At 44.8% G+C, this 20,481-nt stretch overlaps 1 protein-coding gene across 1 annotated transcript in view; it reads left to right on the forward strand.

Annotated features, from left to right (window-relative positions):
• Positions 1 to 20,481, forward strand: part of TAOK3 (TAO kinase 3) — a 132,294-nt gene that overhangs the window by 78,032 nt on the left and 33,781 nt on the right. The window contains exon 14 of the mRNA XM_063315967.1: positions 12,901 to 13,035. Coding sequence (XP_063172037.1) covers positions 12,901 to 13,035 — 135 coding nt within the window. The remainder of the gene's footprint in view (positions 1 to 12,900; positions 13,036 to 20,481) is intronic.

The raw sequence follows: 20,481 nt of genomic DNA on the forward strand, positions 1-20,481 counted from the left end.
CTGCAGCTTCTGTTGGATGGATCCATTTAGACAAAGCCCAGTGAGGGATAACTGACATGAAGCACATACACCCCTTCTTTGTGTTTGAGAGAATCTGAAGACAGCCATCTTCAGCTGCCGAGAGTAATTTTCATTGCGGCAGGGCAGAAGTGTGTTAAAAAAAAAAAGTAAATAAAGGTGAAACAGTGAGTTGGTTCAGCGACTCATGGCTGAGAAGCATTATCTTGGCAATGTCTCTGAACCTCAGCATCTTTAAGATGGGTGGACTTCAACTCCCAGAATTCCCCAGCCGGCATTGTAGAAGACGCCAGAATCTAAGAGGGAAAAGATAAGGTCTCTCCCCAAAGGGAATGTGTGAATAGGGAGGAATGAAATTAGTTCCAATGTTAAGTAAGTATCAAACGATATATAGGTGGGCAAAGAATCTGAACTTTACACATTCAATGACAGGAGAAATGTGAACTCATTCTAGAGTAGCAGTGTCTAATAGATGCAACATATGTTTTGTTAGTAACAATTTTGAATCTATAGCAGTGTGACGTCCGGATGCCAAAATGGCCTTTTCCATAAGTTCAAATATTCTTTTTTTTTTTTATTCCAGGCCCTTCCATACTCTTTGCTACCTCATTTAGTTGATTGTAACATCCATTTATACTGGCTGTAATAGGATTATTTTATAATGTGCTTAAATTCCCCAGTGCAAGACAGGCTTCAGAAGAACCTGGTGGTCCTACCAAACAGTTAAACGTCAAAATATACAGTATCTTAAATGAAGATACTGCCACTCTGTACTTTTTCATGAATTGTACTTACATTGCAGCTACTCAAACTACAATCATGCATAATCTAATGTTATTAATTCACCTGAACTCTGATTTCACTGTGCACCCTTGACCCGGTTCTCCGACAAATTGGGTTTTAACTTAAAATGATCATAAGGATCACCAAAACTCCTTAGTAGCGCATATAGTATAAGAGGAAATTCCAGCTTTTGAGAATTATAAAGAAGATAGCTTTATGATCAAGCTTAGACCTTTAGGCATGATAAGGGGGCAGTAGAAAGAATTTTGTCTGACTCTCCCATAATACTACAATGAAATCAGCAGAGAGCCGTTCTCCAGGTTGTAAAAAGTCAAATTATGGAATTTACTCCAACCAGATGCCCATTGACTTAGATGACTAATCCTCCTTTACTAGAATCTCAAGGCTGAGAGTAAGAACATTGCTGAATCTCAGAGGTGGAAAACAAAAAGGGACACTTTTTGTCTCCTTGCTTGTCTGGGGCCGGAGTGTAAGCAGAGTAGGATAGTCCCTCGGGCTGGTCTGCATAAAGCTGCACTGATGTTCTTCAGCTAAATCTGGGGACTTGATAGCAAGAAAGGCAAATAATTTCTAGGAATGCTTGAATTTCAAGCAATAGGAAAGAAACTGTTGGAATAGCAGTGATGGAGACCGTAAGATGCTGTTTCTTCTCTGGTTCTTTGGGCGTCAGTTGGCAGGTAAAACAGGAGTTGTGAAGAGATGGGTATAGTTGTTTGTTCAACTTAAAAGCTGCCTCACTCATCCAAGTAACTCCAAGTGATGTAGGTAGTGTTTTATTAAAACAAGAACCCGTGTAGGAAACTAACAATCAATAACAAGACATATATCGAACAATATCAGGGAAGGGAAGGAACATCAAGAACCAAGGAATAAAATCCCAATATCAGTGTGGTGTCACAGATCACTCTGCCCTGAGATCTGTTGAATGGGCCACATTAGAAGGGCTTTGCTAAACGATAGAGGGGTTAGAGCCATGTGGAAATGTGTCCCACAGGGTAGAGGCAGCTGCAGAAAAGTCTTGTCTCCAAGGTCCCACAAGATGACATCATTTTTAATGACAGGCCCTGGAGTGTGCCTGCTTTACTAGATCTAAATGAGATGGACAGCTAAGATTAAAATCTTTGTTGCATATTGGCAGTTGATTTTTTTTTTAATCTTTAAGGATTTCTACCCCTAAAATACCAAAGCAAGAGATAAAAATGGAACAGTCACTTGTCTTCTTATTCACAGATCAGACTGTAGAACAGTGTTTCTCAACCTTGGCAACTTTAAGACGTGTGGACTTCATCTCCCAGAATTCCCCAGCCAGCATGCTGGCTGGGGAATTCTGGGAGATGAAGTCCACACGTCTTAAAAGTTGCCATGGTTGAGAAACACTGCTGTAGAAGGTAATAACGTGGTTTTGAGTTTTAAATATGTGGCATCTATTTACATGTAAAGATGCTTGGAATTTGTGGATCTACCCTACTCTACGAGAGTAGATCTCATACAGTGATAGTATATTTTTAATAAACTTGGGACAAGTTAAGGAAAAATTCTAAAACTCCAGAATGGGCTTAACTAAATTTTCCAGCACACCATGTGTCCTTTTCACTGCCACCATAGTGAGTTCACTTTTGCTTCCATCTTTCTGCTCCATCTCAAGGTCTCTTTGATCTCAGTCTGATTTAGACCCCATAGGTCAGTGTTTCTCAACCTCAGCAACTTTAAGGTGCGTGGACTTCAGCTCATAGAATTCCCCAGCCAGCCATGCTGGCTGGGGAATTCTGGGAGTTGAAGTCCACGCATCTTAAAGTTGCTGAGGTTGAGAAACACTGCCATAGATGATGCCTCGTTCTGCAAACAATGCAAATAAATTGTAGTTTTCCCCATTAACATCAAAGCAAATAAGGCCTCGATCTCCCTCACTTGTATTTTAATCAGAAGTGCAGTAATTGATAGAAATCCACACCATCTCAAGCTGCTGCTGCTGCTGCTGCTGTTGCTTTCATATCCAGATCACACCGTAAGCTGCCAATATGACGCCACCTTCTTGGCCTTGTTGTTGGCCAAAAACAAGTCATTTCCAGTGCACGCTATTGGTAATAATCGGCAGGTCAGCAGGTGGGCCGAATTCTGTCTCTCTCCCCATCCACACAGTGTGTTATTATCTGTCAGCAACCCCCACTTGAACATATTAGTCTTACATCTTGGCACTCCAACCCTCAACCTGCTCAGAGTCCTCCAAATGACAGAAGGGAGGTTGACTCCCTCAGCCATATTCTCTGGGACTCTTCCTTGGTCAGTGATTTCTCTCCTCCATCTTCCAATTCAGTTCTGCTCTCGAGTGCCCTCGAGAGTGTTTGTTCTTGCCATGAAACTCTTCCTAGGTTTTAGTCGACGAGTTTGAGGCTCGTCCCCACACAGAGGGTGCTGGCGATCCTTCTCTTGCTTTGTTCTCTCAACATCTGGTGTACCTTCTCTCCTGATCTTGGGTGGTGCAATACCAACCAGGGGGTGCATTTTCTCAATCGGTGTAGGCTTAAGACGCCCTGCCGCTAACCGTACTGCTTCATTTACGGCGTCAGCTTGTTTTGCGTCTGTAGACGCACTCCACGCTGGAGCGGCGTACTCTGCTGCAGTGACCCTCAAGGCCAAAGCTGATGTTCGTAAGGTGGATGGCCGGGCTCCCCGTGTGTAATTGGTCAATTTCCTAATAATGTTCTTCCTCGCACTAACCTTGGCCTTAATATTCAGGCAGTGCTGTTTAAAGGCTCGGTCAAGTGTCACACTGAGGTACTTCTCAAGCTTGGCATGATAGACGTAGGCTTTGCAGAAACTCCAGTTAATACACCTTGAGCAAGATTATGCAGTTTTGTTACTGCAGTAACGATATATTGCGTATTAGATAAAATGTATGCAGCAGAACGTGTGTAAACTGAAATAGGCCCACCAAAACACCCAACGGGACTAATACGTTTTCGTCGTGCAGCATTTGATCCTAAAGGTGCTTTGGACTGCACAGGCACCTGTCTGCAGCTGTTGACATGAGCCATGTCTCTTCTGCAGAGCAAACCATCTCAGGAAAAGACCTGGCTGCTTTAAAAATTTGCAGGCGGGTTCATGCCCCCACCTGGACCAAAGCATCTTTTGGGATCAAAAGTGCTGCCCAACCTTAATAGTTGTAACAAAAATTAGAGAGAAGTCAGTCTACACCCACCCCTAAATGGAAGATTTGTTCTTCAGAGGAAGAGCCAAGAAGATTATTTTTGTCACTGTTCTAGCATCCAGAGGCCACATCCAGGAAAAGAATTGCCAGAGAATACTCTGAAATGTGACTCGCTCATATCCCTGGGCTTTGAAATTGCTATATGAAAGAGGACCAAGCAGATTCAACAATGATGTTCGAAGAGGCTTCAAGGCCATGGGATTTAAGATGGTGATTTTTACCTAGGGAATGTCTGGAGTGCATCCATGACCATTTGATGGCATGTGGTTGCTTGTGATCTCTCTTCAGACCGGAGAGCTCAACCTTCTTGGAGTTTTTTCCCCCTGTTGTGAATGAGCCTAAAAGCACAACCTGGTGTCCTTCAGATATACCACAAACCACAACTCATTTAGACCATACTGGGTAGGAATTACGGCAGTTGTATCCAATTTATCTAAGGTATCACAAGATGATGGAAGTTAGACCTTCCTTTTTTTTTAATCCGTTCCATCGTGTCCGATTTTCATAGATTGCCTGGGTAAGTCCCTGCAGTTTTCTTGGCAAGGTTTTTCAGAAGTGGTTTGCCATTGCCTTTTTCCCAGGGCTGAGAGAGAAGGACTGGCCCAACGTCACCCAGCTGGCTTTGTGCCTACGGTGGGACTAGAACTCACGATCTCCTGGTTTCTAGCCTGATGCCTGAACCACGACACCCAACTGGCTCTCTAAACCTTCCTACTTAGAGGTTTAAACTTCCAAAACGGACATTTTTTTTCTGTTTTCTATTCCTTTTCCTTTCTTTTGCTCATCTTAGGGGATAGCCTTGTTCATCTAGAGGTGAAAGCTCACAAATGTGTGTATATTTCTGTTTAGGGAGACTCAAAATACAAAAACACCTTTATCATAGAATTAAAATCAGAGATGGAGTAATACTTATTAACACCAGTGGATAAAATACATAGTCATGTCAAGTTCTAAGGGAAATGGGAGCCCTTGCAAAAACAGTAGAAAATGTCAGATATCTGGAGCACAGTCTAACAAAGAACTCAAGATATTAATTCACAGTGCTAGTATGTGTCTAGATCCAAAAATGCTTTCAAGGCACCCTTCAAGGTATCCAGAACTCCAGCTAATCAAGTAGTTAGTTCAGCTAATCCTTCAGAACAAAAATAAATTTGAGACTCTGCCAATGAAAGATGACCTGAGTGTTTAAAAAAAAACATTTTGGGTAAAAAGAAAGCAACCTCAATATAGGGGATATAACAAAAGAGAATGTGTGGATCATTACATCAAGGAATGGAAACAGCCATGCAGTCTGGGAAGAAGATGTATAAAGCAGATTCGGAACCTGAGATAGCTAAAGAGAATATATTTGATAAACTGTCCTAGAAGGAATGGATCAAACTTCTGTGACCTGGGAAGGGATTGTGTCACGGCGAGCGTACAGAAGGTTGTTCATCATGGACCATTGAGGAGAAGTTATTTCATGCAATCAATTCAGTTCCATAGTGAAGTTGCCACAATGACTGTTCGGACTACAGATGCCCGCTTTTTAAACCTGCTCCACATCACACAGTTGTTTCAAAATCAATTTCATCTATACAACAGGTCCGCTTGTTGTAAAAATATTCCGTTTTTCCACTCAGGTAAATACGTCTGGAAGCACCCTGAAAAATCAGTTCCGAGGTAGCACCTTCTTCCTTCCTGGCAAAAGAGAAACAGATTCTGGTACTCAAGAATCCCATGGCCAGGCAGACATTTTTAGTTCCTTCTAACCCTGGCCTCTGGGATTTTTAGTCTGCAAAATGTTCCCTCTGGAAAAATATGTCGTTTCTCTTCACCTGTGTCTGGAGCAATGGCACCATGCACTTCATGGCTGCATGCTGTTAATCCTGTCCAAGATTATCCTTATAGAAATCGCAGATACAGTTTAGAAGACCTGTTGCATCAGTAATATAACCCACACAGTAGGGGTTCCTCTATATAATTCCTCTGAAACCAAGAGCAATAAAGCCAGGCTGGATTTTCTGTGTCTCAGTGGTGAAAGAGCTAAGAATAACAGATTTCTGAAGTGCTATCGGGAAGAAAGGATGAACTCTTTTTTGGACTCAGCTGCCTGCTAGTCGTATCCTGCAGAAGCCATTCTTCTGGTGCCTGTGTTGTGGTATTGCTGCAGTCCTCCCCCGCCCAATGTCGCATCTTGGAATTTGGTTAGAGATTGAGGGTGGCAGAAATCCAGTTAAAGAGCCCAAGATGTCATGTCAGAAAGTTATATTCACACCCAGCCAACCGAACATGCCAAAGAGTTGTGGATAAGTTGGTCTGGAAGTCAAGAGCTTAATGGCATTTTTGTTGGTTGAAGTTCTAGAAGGAAAGGTGAGCAAAATTATGGTCCAGCTATGAAGAGTCGGCACACAATAAAGTTGGTCAGGGTTTAAGTCGTAAGGGGTAATACACAGGACAAATGCAATAGATATTGGTCCCAACTCTCAACAGAAAGCTTTAACCTTGTGGGTGTACCTCGTGCTGTTCCCTTAGTTGGTCCTTTTTAAGCCTGATTTGGCTGCATGTCCATCCAGATGGTGTGGGACGCGGTGGCGCTGCGGGTTAAACCGCTGAGCTGCTGAGCTTGCCGATCGGAAGGTTGGCGGTTCAAATCCGCGTGACGGGGTGAGCTCCCGTTGCTAGTCCCAGCTCCTACCAGCCTAGCAGTTCGAAAACATGCCAGTGTGAGTAGATTAATAGGTACCGCTTTGGCGGGCAGGTAACGGCATTCCGTTTAGTCATGCCGGCCACACGACCATGGAGGAAGTGTCTACGGACAAACGCCGGCTCTTCGGCTTTGAAACGGAGATGAGCACCGCCCCCTAGAGTCAGACGCGACTGGACTTCATGTCAAGGGAAACCTTTACTTTTACCTACCATCCAGATGAGCTGGGCTACTCTTGGGTAGACCTTCATTCCACACAGCATTCTCCTTTGAAAGCCTTTCAGTGCCTCTTCACTTTGTGATATTCAGCTCCCTCATGCTGTTCACAGGGACTGGGCTAGATCAGAGTCCCAGGCAGAGGACGCTGGGGTTGATTGTGGTTTACAAAGTGATTTTGGCCTACAGTCTGTGCTAAAGCCTGCCTCAGCTAGTGCAGGGGACTGGTGGAATTGCCTGCCTTATGTGCTTCGAAGACTCTACCCAGAATGTTGCGTATCCGAATTGTTGTCCTAAGCTCCTTTTCTCAGGCCAAGTAAGACTGAATGCTCATTATTCTCTCAGACACGAGAAAGTAAAATACCTCTGAAAATAGTGCCACCCCAGGAGCAGAAACTCAAAGTCTCGCTACTTTTCCCTGAGGAGCAATGCCAACTGAAACCCACTGCAAGAAAATAGCTCAAGATGGTGCATGATAAAAGAGGCAAAATATGTGAAGGAGAGAGGGGTCTTCTGTCCCATCAAGCACGGTTTGCCAAATTACCCAAAAAAGCTTCAAATTTCAATTTTTTGTCATTCTCAGGAGATAATGCCCCACTGTTACAATGTCACGTAACCTAGTCAGTAGTCAGAGTTTTGGGGAAGTTGAAAAAAGAGGCAAATTACACACATTTAATTTCAGTGAAGGTTGGGAGATGCCATGAAAGAACCAGAAAAATAAATTCTGCAGCTGTAAGAAAAGCCTAGCAAGCAGGGGGTGGAGGGGCACTTCTATGCTCATGATTTTTTTTTTAAAAAAAAAAAAGGCTGAATCTCCTGGCAGAATTGTTTACATGAAAGTGATTCAGGCTTCCAGCTGAGGGCATTTATTTTTAAAAGACGTGTGTCTTGTCCTTCAGAACTGAGTTAGTGAAGAACCGCAGCAGAAATGTAGGGTCCCGAGTGTCTATTCCTTTGCCCTTCGGATGCTTCTGATACTCTGCATCTGTCCCAGAGAACCTGCAGATGCCAGGTTCCCCAAGTCCCTCTCAAGGAAGAACAGAGAACTCAGCTTTCAAAGCTTTCAAGGCATGTAAGTCCAGACACATAGACTTCACTGGGTTTATCATACCATCTTTCTAAAGCAGTGTTTCCCAACCTTGGCAACTTGAAGATCTGTGGACTGGCTGGGGAATTCTGGAAGTTGAAGTCCACACATCTTCAAGCTGCCAAGGTTGAGAAACACTGTTTTAAAGTATCATATCATCTAAAGTCCCATGGACACTCCTGTTAGAGAAGACACGTTTGGGGGCCATCTACTTATGCAGGCATGCATAGCTTCAAGACAAGACTCTTTTACTAGAGCTTCCTATGGTCCTTCAGAACTTAGTGAAATTTAGCCTTCAGCATCCCATATAATGGGCCATGCTAGTCAGGGTTGTTGGGAAGTGATGTTCTGCAATACCTGAAAGGCTACGGGTACCCCCAATCTTGAGCTTGGAGATAGTGCTTGGACCTCCAACCATCTGTTTATCAGTTTAGGTTCAATAGATGGCACACTGCTGCTGCATCTTCCCTCTCATCAGGAGGACATTACCTGGGAACTTCCCCAGGTTCTCCCGAACACGGCAACTCTTTTTCTTGGCATGTCTTATCTCCAGGGTTGTGAGATGCTGACTTCTTTGCTGTTCAGTTTCATTCTGCACTTGCTGAGCACCAGGTGGACTCTTACTTCTGCAGACTTGAAAGAATTCCGCGTTTGTAAGACAGAAACGGGAAAAGGGATTTTGGAACTGCATGCTTATATCAAGGGGAAGATATTAGGGACAAAATAAAGGATGCTGAAATGTGTTCCATTATTGGGTGGAATCCAAGGCATCACAAGCTTCTCAGTCATGCATGATGTTTGGCAATAAGAAGGGATGTTCTTACCAGAGAGCCCTTGTATTCTCAGTGCTCCCAAGCAATTGCGCAGAGTAGCTGTGGATCGGGGCTAAAACCTTGAGCAAAAGGGTGGTGCAGGCATGAATTATAGAAAGGGTTTGTGATGAAAATATTTCATAGGCCTCCTGTCTCCTTGGGTTATGTTAGTGACAATAAGGGACAGTGTTTTTTCCCCACGTGATCATAGACAGTTTTCTTGAAAGTAAACTCTTCTGGCACATGATTATAAAGTTACTTAAGCAACAGATAGAACTCTTCCTATGTCTATTGATGCCCCTCAACATGTAAATGTTTTGAGACTGAATTCTTGGCTGAATATTGTTTTCCAATATCCTTAATGGATTAGTAAAATAATCTTCCCTGGGATAAAGATTCAGATTGGGAGGAAGTTCCGGTCATATTGATGGCGATGCACAGCAACATAATGTATCTTGAATGCCTGTTTAAGAAAGACAGGCATGTAATATATATAAATATTATATTATAGGGTTAGGGGGCAGCTATGTTTAATTTTAAATGTGGCTCCTGGATATGTTTTTACTTCAGATTAAATCACCTTAACCACCTTAACCTGAACCACCTTAAAATTTCAATGAATAGGCATGGCCTGAGAAATGCAATTGATATGCAATGATCAATACATATTATCAGTTATTAAAAAGAACCTCCCTCTATTTCCTGAAATGGAAACATGCATGCACTCTTCTGTCCTAGAAGATTAAAAAAATGGTGGTCTTGTTGCTTAAGTCCATTCTTTTGCTAGAAGTAGTAACTACTATATGACGTTGCTAAGTCAAAGAATTTCTCACCTCCAACAGTGGACACACCAGAATACGCTTAAGAGGCTGTCCAGAGTTCCTCTAAACCCTAAATATTTGTATAACTTACTCCTAAATGACCCCTGGTGATGAAGATTCTGCAGTCAAGTTTACTCTTCTGTTGGTCTACTACAGCCTTTCTCAACCTTTTGGCCCCAGAGGAACCCTTGAAATATTTTTCAGGCCTCGGGGAACCCCTGCACATTCGGGCTCAAAGACAGGCCAGGAGTTACAGAATTGTTCTATTTGTTTCATGGGTGGGCCTGTGTATGTGCACAAACAGTGTCCTTAGACCAAAAGTAAAGAATGAAACGTACCTCTTTAATGTGAAGTTGCCTGAATTAGAAATTATTTTTAAAAATAAATTGTGATCTCCCAGGGAAATCCTAGTGTCCTCTCACAGAACCTTAGAGTTCCAGGGAACCCTGGTTGAGAAACCCTGATCTACTACATTGGCAAGACTAACCTTTTTAAATAAAGGAAGGTAGATCAAACCACTGTTCCATGTGCATTAAGCTGTCACTGCTTGACTGTTGAAAAGTATATGGTTACGTGGCAGGAGTGGGGATACAGAAAGCATCTACATGCGCTCAAATATACTTCTGGCATTTTATGCCAGCCTTATGATTGAGATGGTATTTAACTACAATGTAGAATCTGTAGCCGCACCTGCAAACAAGATTATTAACAAGCAGAGATTTGGTGAAACATCTGGGTGGAGATGAACCTAACTGGTGGGGTCACCTACAGGTGTTACCTATGCCTGCTGTATGTGAGTTTAACAGTTTGAGGTGGTAATTGTGTGGCAGTTGTGTACTTTAGGACAGCCAAATGAGAAGCTAGTTTTACCAAAGCTAGGTTTGACTTCTCCCTTTAAGAAGCTGGGTAACGTGCATCTCTGTGAATTCGTTGTACTAATGCCTTCTGAACCCACCTATGGATCTGATGGTGTATCTCAAAGGATTGTGACTTCCGTAACCTCAAAACTCTCTGCTTTTCCCCCTCGTGTTAAAATGTGGTTTGTTTGGAACGTAACTTGTTGGACAAGCAATAGTAGATTGATTCACAGAACAGGAACTTTATAAATCAGGGCTTAGAAACCACAATGGCTTGCCAACCATGCCATGCAAAGCCAAGCTCCCAAATCCTGCTGAAGGACAGATTCTCAGGAGCTGCCTCTCTTTCAGGTCAAGCTGTGTGATAGCTTAAGATCTGCTTGCTTAATCGGGGAAGGTTAGGAGGCCTTGTGAAACCAAGGTCTCTGATTTCTCCTCACCAGCATAACAGATACTTGCTTCTGCTTTAAGATGCTCATCTTCAGGAATCCCTAGGGAATTACAAGGACCTGTATATGACTCAATAGCCAGAGCTGCATAGCTAGAATCCTTGAAGGAAGTGTGAGGGTGCAGGCAGAGTAATAACCCCAAGGCAGAATTTTGTCAACTAGTAGAACCTGGTCTGTGGTCAACACCCTTGTTTGTTGTGTGCCCTGGAACCCATTTCCCACAGTTGTTCACATGGCCTTTCCCTGTGTTTTCTTAACAATGAATGTTTTCCATCCACTTTGACTCTTACATTCTGAAAGTCAGCTACTAACTCCGCTAACATATTTCTGCAAGCGTCCCGTTGGCTGCAGCCCCAGACAATGCCAGAACCAATACATTTCTAGATGGTACAGGTTGTCCTCATTTAGCGACCGCCTCGTTTCACAACCTTGCAATGGTGATGAATAAGTAACACTGCGACCAGTCCTCACATTGACGACCTTCACAGGTCTGTGAAGCAAAGGAAAGCTGAAGTCAAATTGTAAGCACCGTCGCAGTTCCACTTAGCGACTGCTTCACTTAACAACCAATGTTGCCAGTCCTAATTGTGGTCGTTAAACGAGGACTCCCTCTATTCGCTAATGCTGCTTGCATTCCTGCAAATGGTGAGCATGCCTTGGAAACAGAAGGAAGTCTTTGGGTTGTCCCAACCAGGAGGCTTGCAAGCAGCTACAAATAGCTCCTTAATTTGACCATAGATAACGCTACGTAAGTGGTTTTCATATGTGTAATCGTGTTGCTGCCATTTTCAGCCCGATTGGCGGAAGACAGCGATTTATTCCCATTTTACAGATGCGCAGCTGAGGCTCAATGGTGGCGAAGCTCAGGGCCACCCAGCCCATGCACGAGAGGGCCATTGTGTATGCGAACATATCCCAAACCTAGGGCACTCCGTTTTCAGAAGCCTCTGGATTCCCAGATAACGTCTGTCGCTATTTAAACACCTCCCACCCTCCCCCCCACTCCCTCCCCCCAAAAAGTGCATGCACAAGAGAGTGAAGTGAGCACCAACCCTCCCACCCTCGTTCCTGTGCCGAAGTGGGCTGTGGAAGCCCTGGGTCCAGGATCGTGGGTCGGAAAGCTGCTCTGTCTCTTTAAATGTAAAAAAAAAAAAAAAAAATCCCCCTTTCCAAGGCTATGGAGAGAAAATGCTAGAACCGTGCAGGATCATGACTAGAAAGCAGCATCTCTGAGTGGCCACCGAGTCTTTTGAGCACCGGGATAGAGCCCGAGAGGGGTGGTGGTGTTTTTTTTTCCCCCCCTTTTTTTTCCTTTTCCCTCCTCCACGCTGCATCCTCCGCCGAGGCAGAAATGCTTCTCCAGAGCAGATAGCGAGTTCAGAGGAGGAAAAAAAAAACCGGCTGGCCAAGGGAATGAGGCAGATCCCTGCTCCTGTGTTCAAAGGCAGCAGCGGCGGCGGCGGCATCAGGAGCATCTTCGCTAGCCATGGAAACCATCTTTTTAAAGCGGTTCTTTGGGCGCAGCAGCGGTCTCAGCCAGCGCTTCTGAGGACTCTCCCGGCTCTGCAGTGCTCGGCGCTCCGGATTCTCTCCCGGTGTCGGTCGGCGGCACCGATGTGATTCTGGAGGTTACCCAAAGGGGGAGAGAGCAAAAAATAAAATAAAATAAAAGGGAGCGAGAGAGAGAGAGAGAGAGAGAGCGACCTGCCAGGGATTCAGAAGGCATCCCACTAGCGATCAGCTGACATTTCTTCCCCCCACCGAAGGCTGCAATGTGCTCCTTATGCATCTTCTACCACCGGGATTGCTGTAGGGACTAGCCCGAGAGCCGAACTATGCATTTCAAACCGCGGGGCTTGGGCAAAAACCGGGGTGAGCAAGAGGCAGCCGGCGAAGAAAGAGCACAACTGGACTTTCTCCTTGTTTTTATCCATTTCTGCAGGATCATGTATTCATAAGGGATGAGGTGGGCCACGGGGAGCGCAGGCCTGAGCTGCGGCCTACCCACTTGGTCCAGAATCGGGCCCTCCACTACCGGAACCGAGAACCCTTTGCCACAATCAAATCAGCATCTTTGGTAAGCCGCCACCACACCCCTCGCCCTGTTGTCTTCCTCTCTCTCCCTCTCCCCCCTTCCCTTCTTCCCTTCCCCGCCACCCCATCTCCTCCCTTCTGCTGTGACAGTCAGTCTGGGGAAGGGGTCAAGGCGTTCTCCTCTCTCCCCAACGCCCTCCTTCCCCCTCCCCATTTTTTTCTTTTTCTTCTTCTTTCCCTTCTTCCTCCTTTTTTCTTTTCTTTTTTTCCTTTTTTTTGGGGGGGGTTGTTGGCATAGCAACGAGATATTGCGAGAAGGACGTGTGTGTGTGTGTGCGCCTTCTTTTTTTTTTTTTTTTTCGGTCCTGTGCGGATTATTTTGCAAACCCTTCGGGCAGCCGGCCGGGAGGTTCTTTTGCAGCGTTTTTTGGGGGTGGGGGGGGTGGGGTAATGGAAGCAGGGCTTTGGAGAGAAGTGGGGCTCTCGATAGATACCTCTGGGGGGGGGGAGATGCGTGCATGCCTGTTGGTGAGGGTGGTGCTTGCAGGCGCGTGTGTGTGTATGCCTGCTATCTACCTCTCTCTCTATATATCTATATCTGTATCTATATCTCCATCCCTAATTGGTTTGCTCCAAATTGCATCCATTTTCGCGGAGCATAATTTCTATCTGTCTGGGGTGGGGGTGGGGCAGCGAGGGGGGTGGGGCCGGCTGACTCGAGCTATTGATGATTATCATTTTAATTTGAACGAGCGGTGATGGGTTTGACCAGGGGAAGGGACAGCTGGTTCCGCTCACCGTGGGTTGCGAGCCCGTTTGCATTCATTAATTCTCTGGCGTCCGTTGGTTTGCAGCTTAATTGCATTTGTTCCCACTTGTCCCTGTAAAGGGGATAGGGCTAGTCTTAGGGAACGGCAGGCAGAGGGCTTGTTAGGGTAGGGGTATTTGGGGGGGCGTTCTCTTTAAAATGGGAGGCTGGCGGCGAGGAGGGACCGCGGGGACGGTGGCAACAGCGGGATCAGCTGAAGCAGGATTTGTACTCCGGCGAATGCGATTGCTCGCGAAGTCTTTGTAGTAGGAAAAGGGGTGTGTGCTGGTGGAGAGTAAGGTCTGTGCTCCCCCATCCTTACCTCCTCTTCTCTCTCTCCCATACACGCACACTCACGCGTGCACACGCGCGCGCGTACACACACACACACACTGACACACGCACACAGAGGTGGCTGGAAATTGGAAGCACTACCCCGCGAGTGGCGGGCGGAGGAGGGCTCGGGATGCTCCCCAAAGCCAGAACCGTTTTCCTCCATGCAGAACGCCTAGGAGCCATTTGGTATTTCGGCCAAATCGGTATTAGAGGTCACATGGGCAGAGAGATTTACAAGGTGCCCAGCGTTTGGCCAGTTGCATTTGCTGCCTGCCATTATGACATCATCCGGAGCCAGCCCAGAAATTACTATGGTTAACCCTCCCCCAGTTTTTGTCTTGCCTTGCATCCCAATGATTCCCCCCCCCCTCCTCCTCCATTGCTGTCTCCCGGAGTCCTTTTGGTAGAGCATCTGTCTCCCCATGGCCACCCCACCCCACCGCTGCTGCCGCTGCCTTCCCAGCGCATCAAAGGAGCGTCCTAGAGAAAGCTGGGTTGAGGAGGCAAAGAAATTGCTAGGCGGGGAAGCTCGTTAGAGTTTACAGCATTGCTCACGCTCGTCCCTGGCACGGATCCCAGGATGGGTGTGTGTGTGTGTGTGCGCGCGCACGCATGGTAGTGTGTTTTCCTCTATGGCATGGGGAAGTGCCCTCGGTGGAACTCTGCAGGGTGACCTGAATGCGTGGCGAGGCACCCTTGCTTCCCACCTGCTCCAAACAGGCCTCCGTTTTCGTTCCTTTTTCAAAGAGGTCTACAATACCATGATTGGATAGAACCTCTCTTACTACGAAGCTGGCTGCAATCCAGCGTAAGGTAGTACAGTTGTCCTCTCTGGTCGTTCTCATGCTTTTGGTAAAAAATGCTGCTTGGTCGTATCTTGGGCGTCTTCAGAACGCCTCCTGTGGTACCATGGAAGCATTTAACGGGGTGGGTGGGGATACCCCTGCCATCCCTGTTAATGTTATATTTGCCTCCAAAATTAGGAGAATAGCCACAGTCCTAGGTAAACAGAATCCCAGTTGAATTTTGGGAATGCTGTGAAATCTCAGGCACTTTGTAGGTTGATGATCACTCGGCACGCCTGCCTGCAATCTCTTCTCTACCTCCTGATACAGAAATAAATAAATATATTATTTATATCCCACATTTTGAGCTACAGATCTGACCAGAGTGGTATCAAGTACTAAATCGAGGCATCTTTGCAGAGTCACAATATTTTTTGACAGCCTTGAAATGGGAATATCAATATTTCACTAAATAGTTCACTAAATTTTGCCGTAACACAGAAACTGTCTGGGGCCATATTGTTGTTGAACAGCAGGTACAGGTGCCACGAAGCCTGGAGGTGTGTTACCATGACTTGAGCAATCTCCCTGTTAATGCAAGTATAAAATCATACAGCTACTGTTCTGTTTTACTGCTGTCATTCACACTCAGCAATGGTTTATTTTGTCCTAAACCACAGTCTACAAAGTATGGTGTCTAGGTTCACACAGTGCACTAAGCCAGAACCAGACAACCATAGGATGGGTTAGCAGATGTGTGAACCTCGCAGTCACCCCCTCTGTCTCCAATCAGGATGACCTTCAAGAAGACAACTTACTACTATATGGCAGTCAGATGGAGCCATAAGCTCCTTCCATGTGCTCCTTAGAAGGATGGATCTAACTCATAAAAAGGAAAATCTGCTGGAGCCATTTTGGGACCACCAGAGATCCCTTAATTGTTTATAGCAAGGGGAATAGAGGAATATAGTTATGCTCTCCTATGGGGATATTACAAGCAGCTCCTTTCAACATTGCCTCCTGTTCTTTTTCTCTTCCCTGGGGACATTTGGTGGCTCTTGGGGGACTTAATTGGACCAGATGATTTTGGAGTTATGGGTTTTAAAAGTATTTCACATTTCTGCACAATTCCCTTTCCCCGTCCCCCTGGCTGCAAAGTTTCCTTCTGACCATGTTGATAATGCTCACTTGTTTATCAGCGCCTTATTTCGCTCCAGAAATTGAATTTCGCCCAACACTTGCCATCTGAATTTGCAGTTGGAGGAGCCACCAGGAGGCCTTAAGTGGCCTGATTGCAGGGAAGAGTTTACACAAGGCATGAGAAACCCAGATTGGTTGCAAGACCAAACCACGTCCCCACCCCCAAGGACCTTCAAGATGCCTGCTCCTAGTTTGAGTACTTCAGCTTGAGTCCAGTAAGGACCTTCCTCTCAAGAAAGCCACTTAGTAATTCCTGCACTGAGATTCTATCGTGGTAAACGTGGTGGAACGGCTTTCCCAGATCTCATGCCCAACTCTTGGAGTTCCCAGCCAGCATGGCTATTGCTCAGAGACAGTTGAGTGGACTTCCCTGTTGCACTAAGCCTTAAAGCATCATATACAAACTACAACAGCTGTGTTTGCATATTGCGCTAAGTCAAAAGAAAGTTAAGACATAGTGTGGTTTTAATGCAGTGTTAGAACATCCCATAATGTCATAGACATGGGGGGGGGGGAAACCTCTACTCTTCTAAGTTGTGGTTTCCAGATCCATCATTAGTTAAAATGAAAAGAACTTTTTGAACCCGCGCTCCTGTCATTACTGCTAAGGCAGTTTAGATATGAAGACTGACATATGTACAGCAAATAGAATTGCTGTATTGATCCATCTGAATTACTTAGGAGACTGTTTGCCTAGTGATCACACACATCTTCGCACATGCATGTGTATGTCTCAGAGTGACTTGACTAGAGAGAATGTACACACACTCAGACTAAGGGTCCACAGCACCTTCTTGTCCCTTCAGTTGGAGAATGGAGGATGATTATGGAAATCTGTTTTCCCCAGAAGGGTTGAAAAATGTGTCAGCCCCCTTAGGGCAAGAATGGGGAGGAAATGGTCATTGCCATTGGATAGTCCAACGAGGAAATAGGGCAGGAAGTGTAATGCTATACATTTTGTTGCTAGTGCCCAGTGATTCCTTTTAACAGGGAACTTGGTTGCCCCAATATCTTAACTGTTTGGAAGCAGAATCAGCACCTCTCCCATTTAGATGAGGTTTCTGCATCTTCAAAGATCTCCAACATGATATTATTTTGAAAAATAAAAGGGGAAGGATGCTCATTGGAGCCATGGAATGTTGAAAGAATCATTTGGTGAGGAGGGCATGGTTTGTTTTCTATCCCAAAAGCTTATAATACTAGAGGCCTTCCCCATTACTTGCTTGGTTCAGCAACAATTGCCAAAATTAGATTATATAAAACTTAAAGTCGTATGCATGCAAGGGAATATATCGTAGGGGAAGGTTTTGGCAAGTTGGGAATTCCAAATGACGTTGCTTTGCCTCCCACCTCCAGAAATCCCACATCTTATAAACGCCCAACAATTCTACACCATTGCAGCTTGCTGTTGACTTACATTTTTATCCTGAGGCTCAAAGAACTTGAAACAGTCTGAAGCCCATCCCAGCAGTGTACAGGAGCTATTAAAAGTTTGTATAACCTGCCTCTGGTCAGCAGTTTGCTTAAGGCATCATCTGTGGCAGCCCCCCATGGGATGTACCTGAAAATAGGAACAGGCTGTCCAGCTTGGACCAGTTCAAGCTCTTGAGGGCTCCCTTAGCTGGTGAGAATTCATCATTCTGGCTGCCATCTCTCTTGGGATTCTCCAGCTGGGCTCCAGCTTTAGCCACTGTTATTTTAGTGCCTGGTCTTCCAGGAGCTGCAGTCAATTCAGCTGGTCTCTGAAAGTCTTGGTTCCTCCCCAGCCCGTTGGATTACAACTCCAGAGCTTCTAGCCCCAGTTGCAGTCCAACCAATTTGATCACTTTAAGTTGGGGAAACTATAATATAGTTCCCTACTCCATTTTCTGCACCTCCAGTGAAAGGTTATTCAACAGGGCTAAAAAAGATCTCTGGGAAAGTCTGTGTGAGATGTTTGTTAGCGCTGATCTGATAGCAAGGGGGTTCCTCATACACTTGAGCTTCAAAACCTCTGTGTTCTCTTGAAACTAGCCTGATAGTTCTTACTCTTTTCTCTCTCCCTCTGTGAATCATTCTTCCCTTCTTTTTGGTAACAGATTTTCAAACTCATTCCTGCTGTTCCCCGAGGGACATCTGTGATGATAGTGGTACTGTAGTAAAGCTAAATGAGGTATTTGTGTGTGTCCTCAAAAGAGAGGTCACCAAAGAGTGTCTCGTATCCCAACGAGGCCCCTCAGACGGTAAAAATGACCAAGTAGCGTGTCTAGAGGAGGGTTTAGGGAGACGCTAGCATCGTTGCCCCATCACCTTGTTTATTTTGTGCAGCCTTCTCCAACTGGAGCTTTGCAGATGGGTTGGGATGATCTTTCCCAGAATTTTCAGCCAACATGAATGAAAAATCTTCCATCCTGCTGCCATCTGACAAGTGGTCCATTCTGTTTAGATAGTATATCATTGTTGGGTAATGTTTAAGTTAGAAGCAAACTAGGTCAGATCTTTCAAGTGTAAGCTGAGGTAGAGCTTACCAGTTGACCTCTTCAGGAATGTCGGTCCATATATTTCTCATGATATCGCTGGTGGATAACAGAGTTTAACACTTCCCTGCTAAGTTCATGTTTCTTTGCTACGTTGCAAGGTGCCCTCCACTCTCAGAGTTCTAAAACAGCCTTGTGTAAATATTGTCTTGGTGGTTGAGAAACAGCGTGTGTGGCTCCAGAATTATAAAAGGGTGCTTGATTTCATCTTCAGGCTGATGATCCTGAGTTCTAGGCAAATTTATTCTGTTTATAAGCATGCAGCCTTACCAGTTTGGTTTTGAGAGTATCAGTTGCTATATTTAGGTGGTGCTTCCTAGAAGTTTTTTTTTGCGGGGGGGCATGGTCCACTATCCAGCTTACACATTTTAGCAGTGGAGCATAATATGTTCCTCACATAAGCCACCACCTCCATTGATCCATTCATCTCTGCATAGCAATATTTATGAGTCAGTATATTCTGCCCTCTGGATAGCATCCCCCACAGAGATCCATGTAGCCCCCCACGTGATGGTGTTCAAGAAATCTCTGAAAAGCTGGATGTTCCACCAGGCCATGGGGTAGGATGAGTATTGACCCCCTATAGGGTTTTATTTGTTTTGAGGAATTGCCTTTTCCAGATGTACATGGTTTGTGCTTCTTATTGTTTACTGTTTTAGTATATTTTAATGTGGTATGCCCCCTAGAGCTGGGCAGCCTTTTAAATACAATAAATAAATAAATAAATCCTGCTATTTTATCGTGAGTCCTTCCCTTCATAGAGCAGCCTTGTCACCAACATTCTTGTTGAGCATCAAACATTCAATTTCCAGTTGAAACTAACATTCAAAATCAAATCAAATCTTTATTATGGTCATAGACCAGCATAAGGAGGGTGGGGTACAGTCAATTAAAAAGCATAGAAGATAAATCAGAGTCTTAAAAAAAAGAAAAAAAAAGAAAAGTTAGCAGATATTAAAACAGAAAGTATATACTGTATAAAAGCCTATAAGAATCTAAAAGAAGAGGTAGGAACATTAGATGGGTGTAGGGGAGCCTAAAAGGTTAGTATGTAGAAGACTACATGGAACTAACATTAAATGGCACTTAGTATTGTTCAGCTTTTTATCGAATTTGGTATCCTTCATAATGATGCTCCCGTGATCACCCAACTAAAAAATATCTGGATAGTTTGCAATCACCTGTCAGTTTGGGAGCTGGTGCATGTTCTTTATGAGAAAAGACTTGGGCCTCCTGGTGGGTGACTGGTGTCCCAGACACAGCACGATAAAATTCTAGTAGGAGATGAGGATGCAGTCAAAAAAATCAATGAATGACCCCAACTGTGACTTGTGTGGATGGTGGGGGAAGAAGGAGACTTCCTGACCTGAACAGTAACAGCAAGAGGGACATCGTTAGTGTCTCCTCCTTGTGAGAAGGGTCTTAAAAGAGGAATTTGTGGAGGGCTACCTCATCTAAGCAGATGAATGGACTCTGATAAGTATGGAGGAGGGAGAAGACTGGTCAGGGGGCATTGCTGACTATTGCACACATTGACTCAAAAGGTGGCCATAAAACTGCCATCTTGCTTGCAGAGAAATAATGGAACACATACGGCTATTTGATTTTTGGCTGTCCTGGCGTCTACTCATTTTTATATGATTTTCCTTACAAATGTCTCACAACTTCCCAAACAGGCCCAACTCTTATCTCTGGAGAACATAGCTGATACAAATAATTCAACTCCACGTATGTGACATTGTGAGAATACACGTGCTGTCTTTCCTAGAAAGGCATATTCAGAACTCACCACAGGGGAAATTTCCATCCACTCGCTTGCCTTTTTGTGCCTACACTATTGAATA

This window comes from Candoia aspera, chromosome 15 (assembly GCF_035149785.1).
Source record: "Candoia aspera isolate rCanAsp1 chromosome 15, rCanAsp1.hap2, whole genome shotgun sequence".
Taxonomy (NCBI): Eukaryota; Metazoa; Chordata; class Lepidosauria; order Squamata; family Boidae; genus Candoia; species Candoia aspera.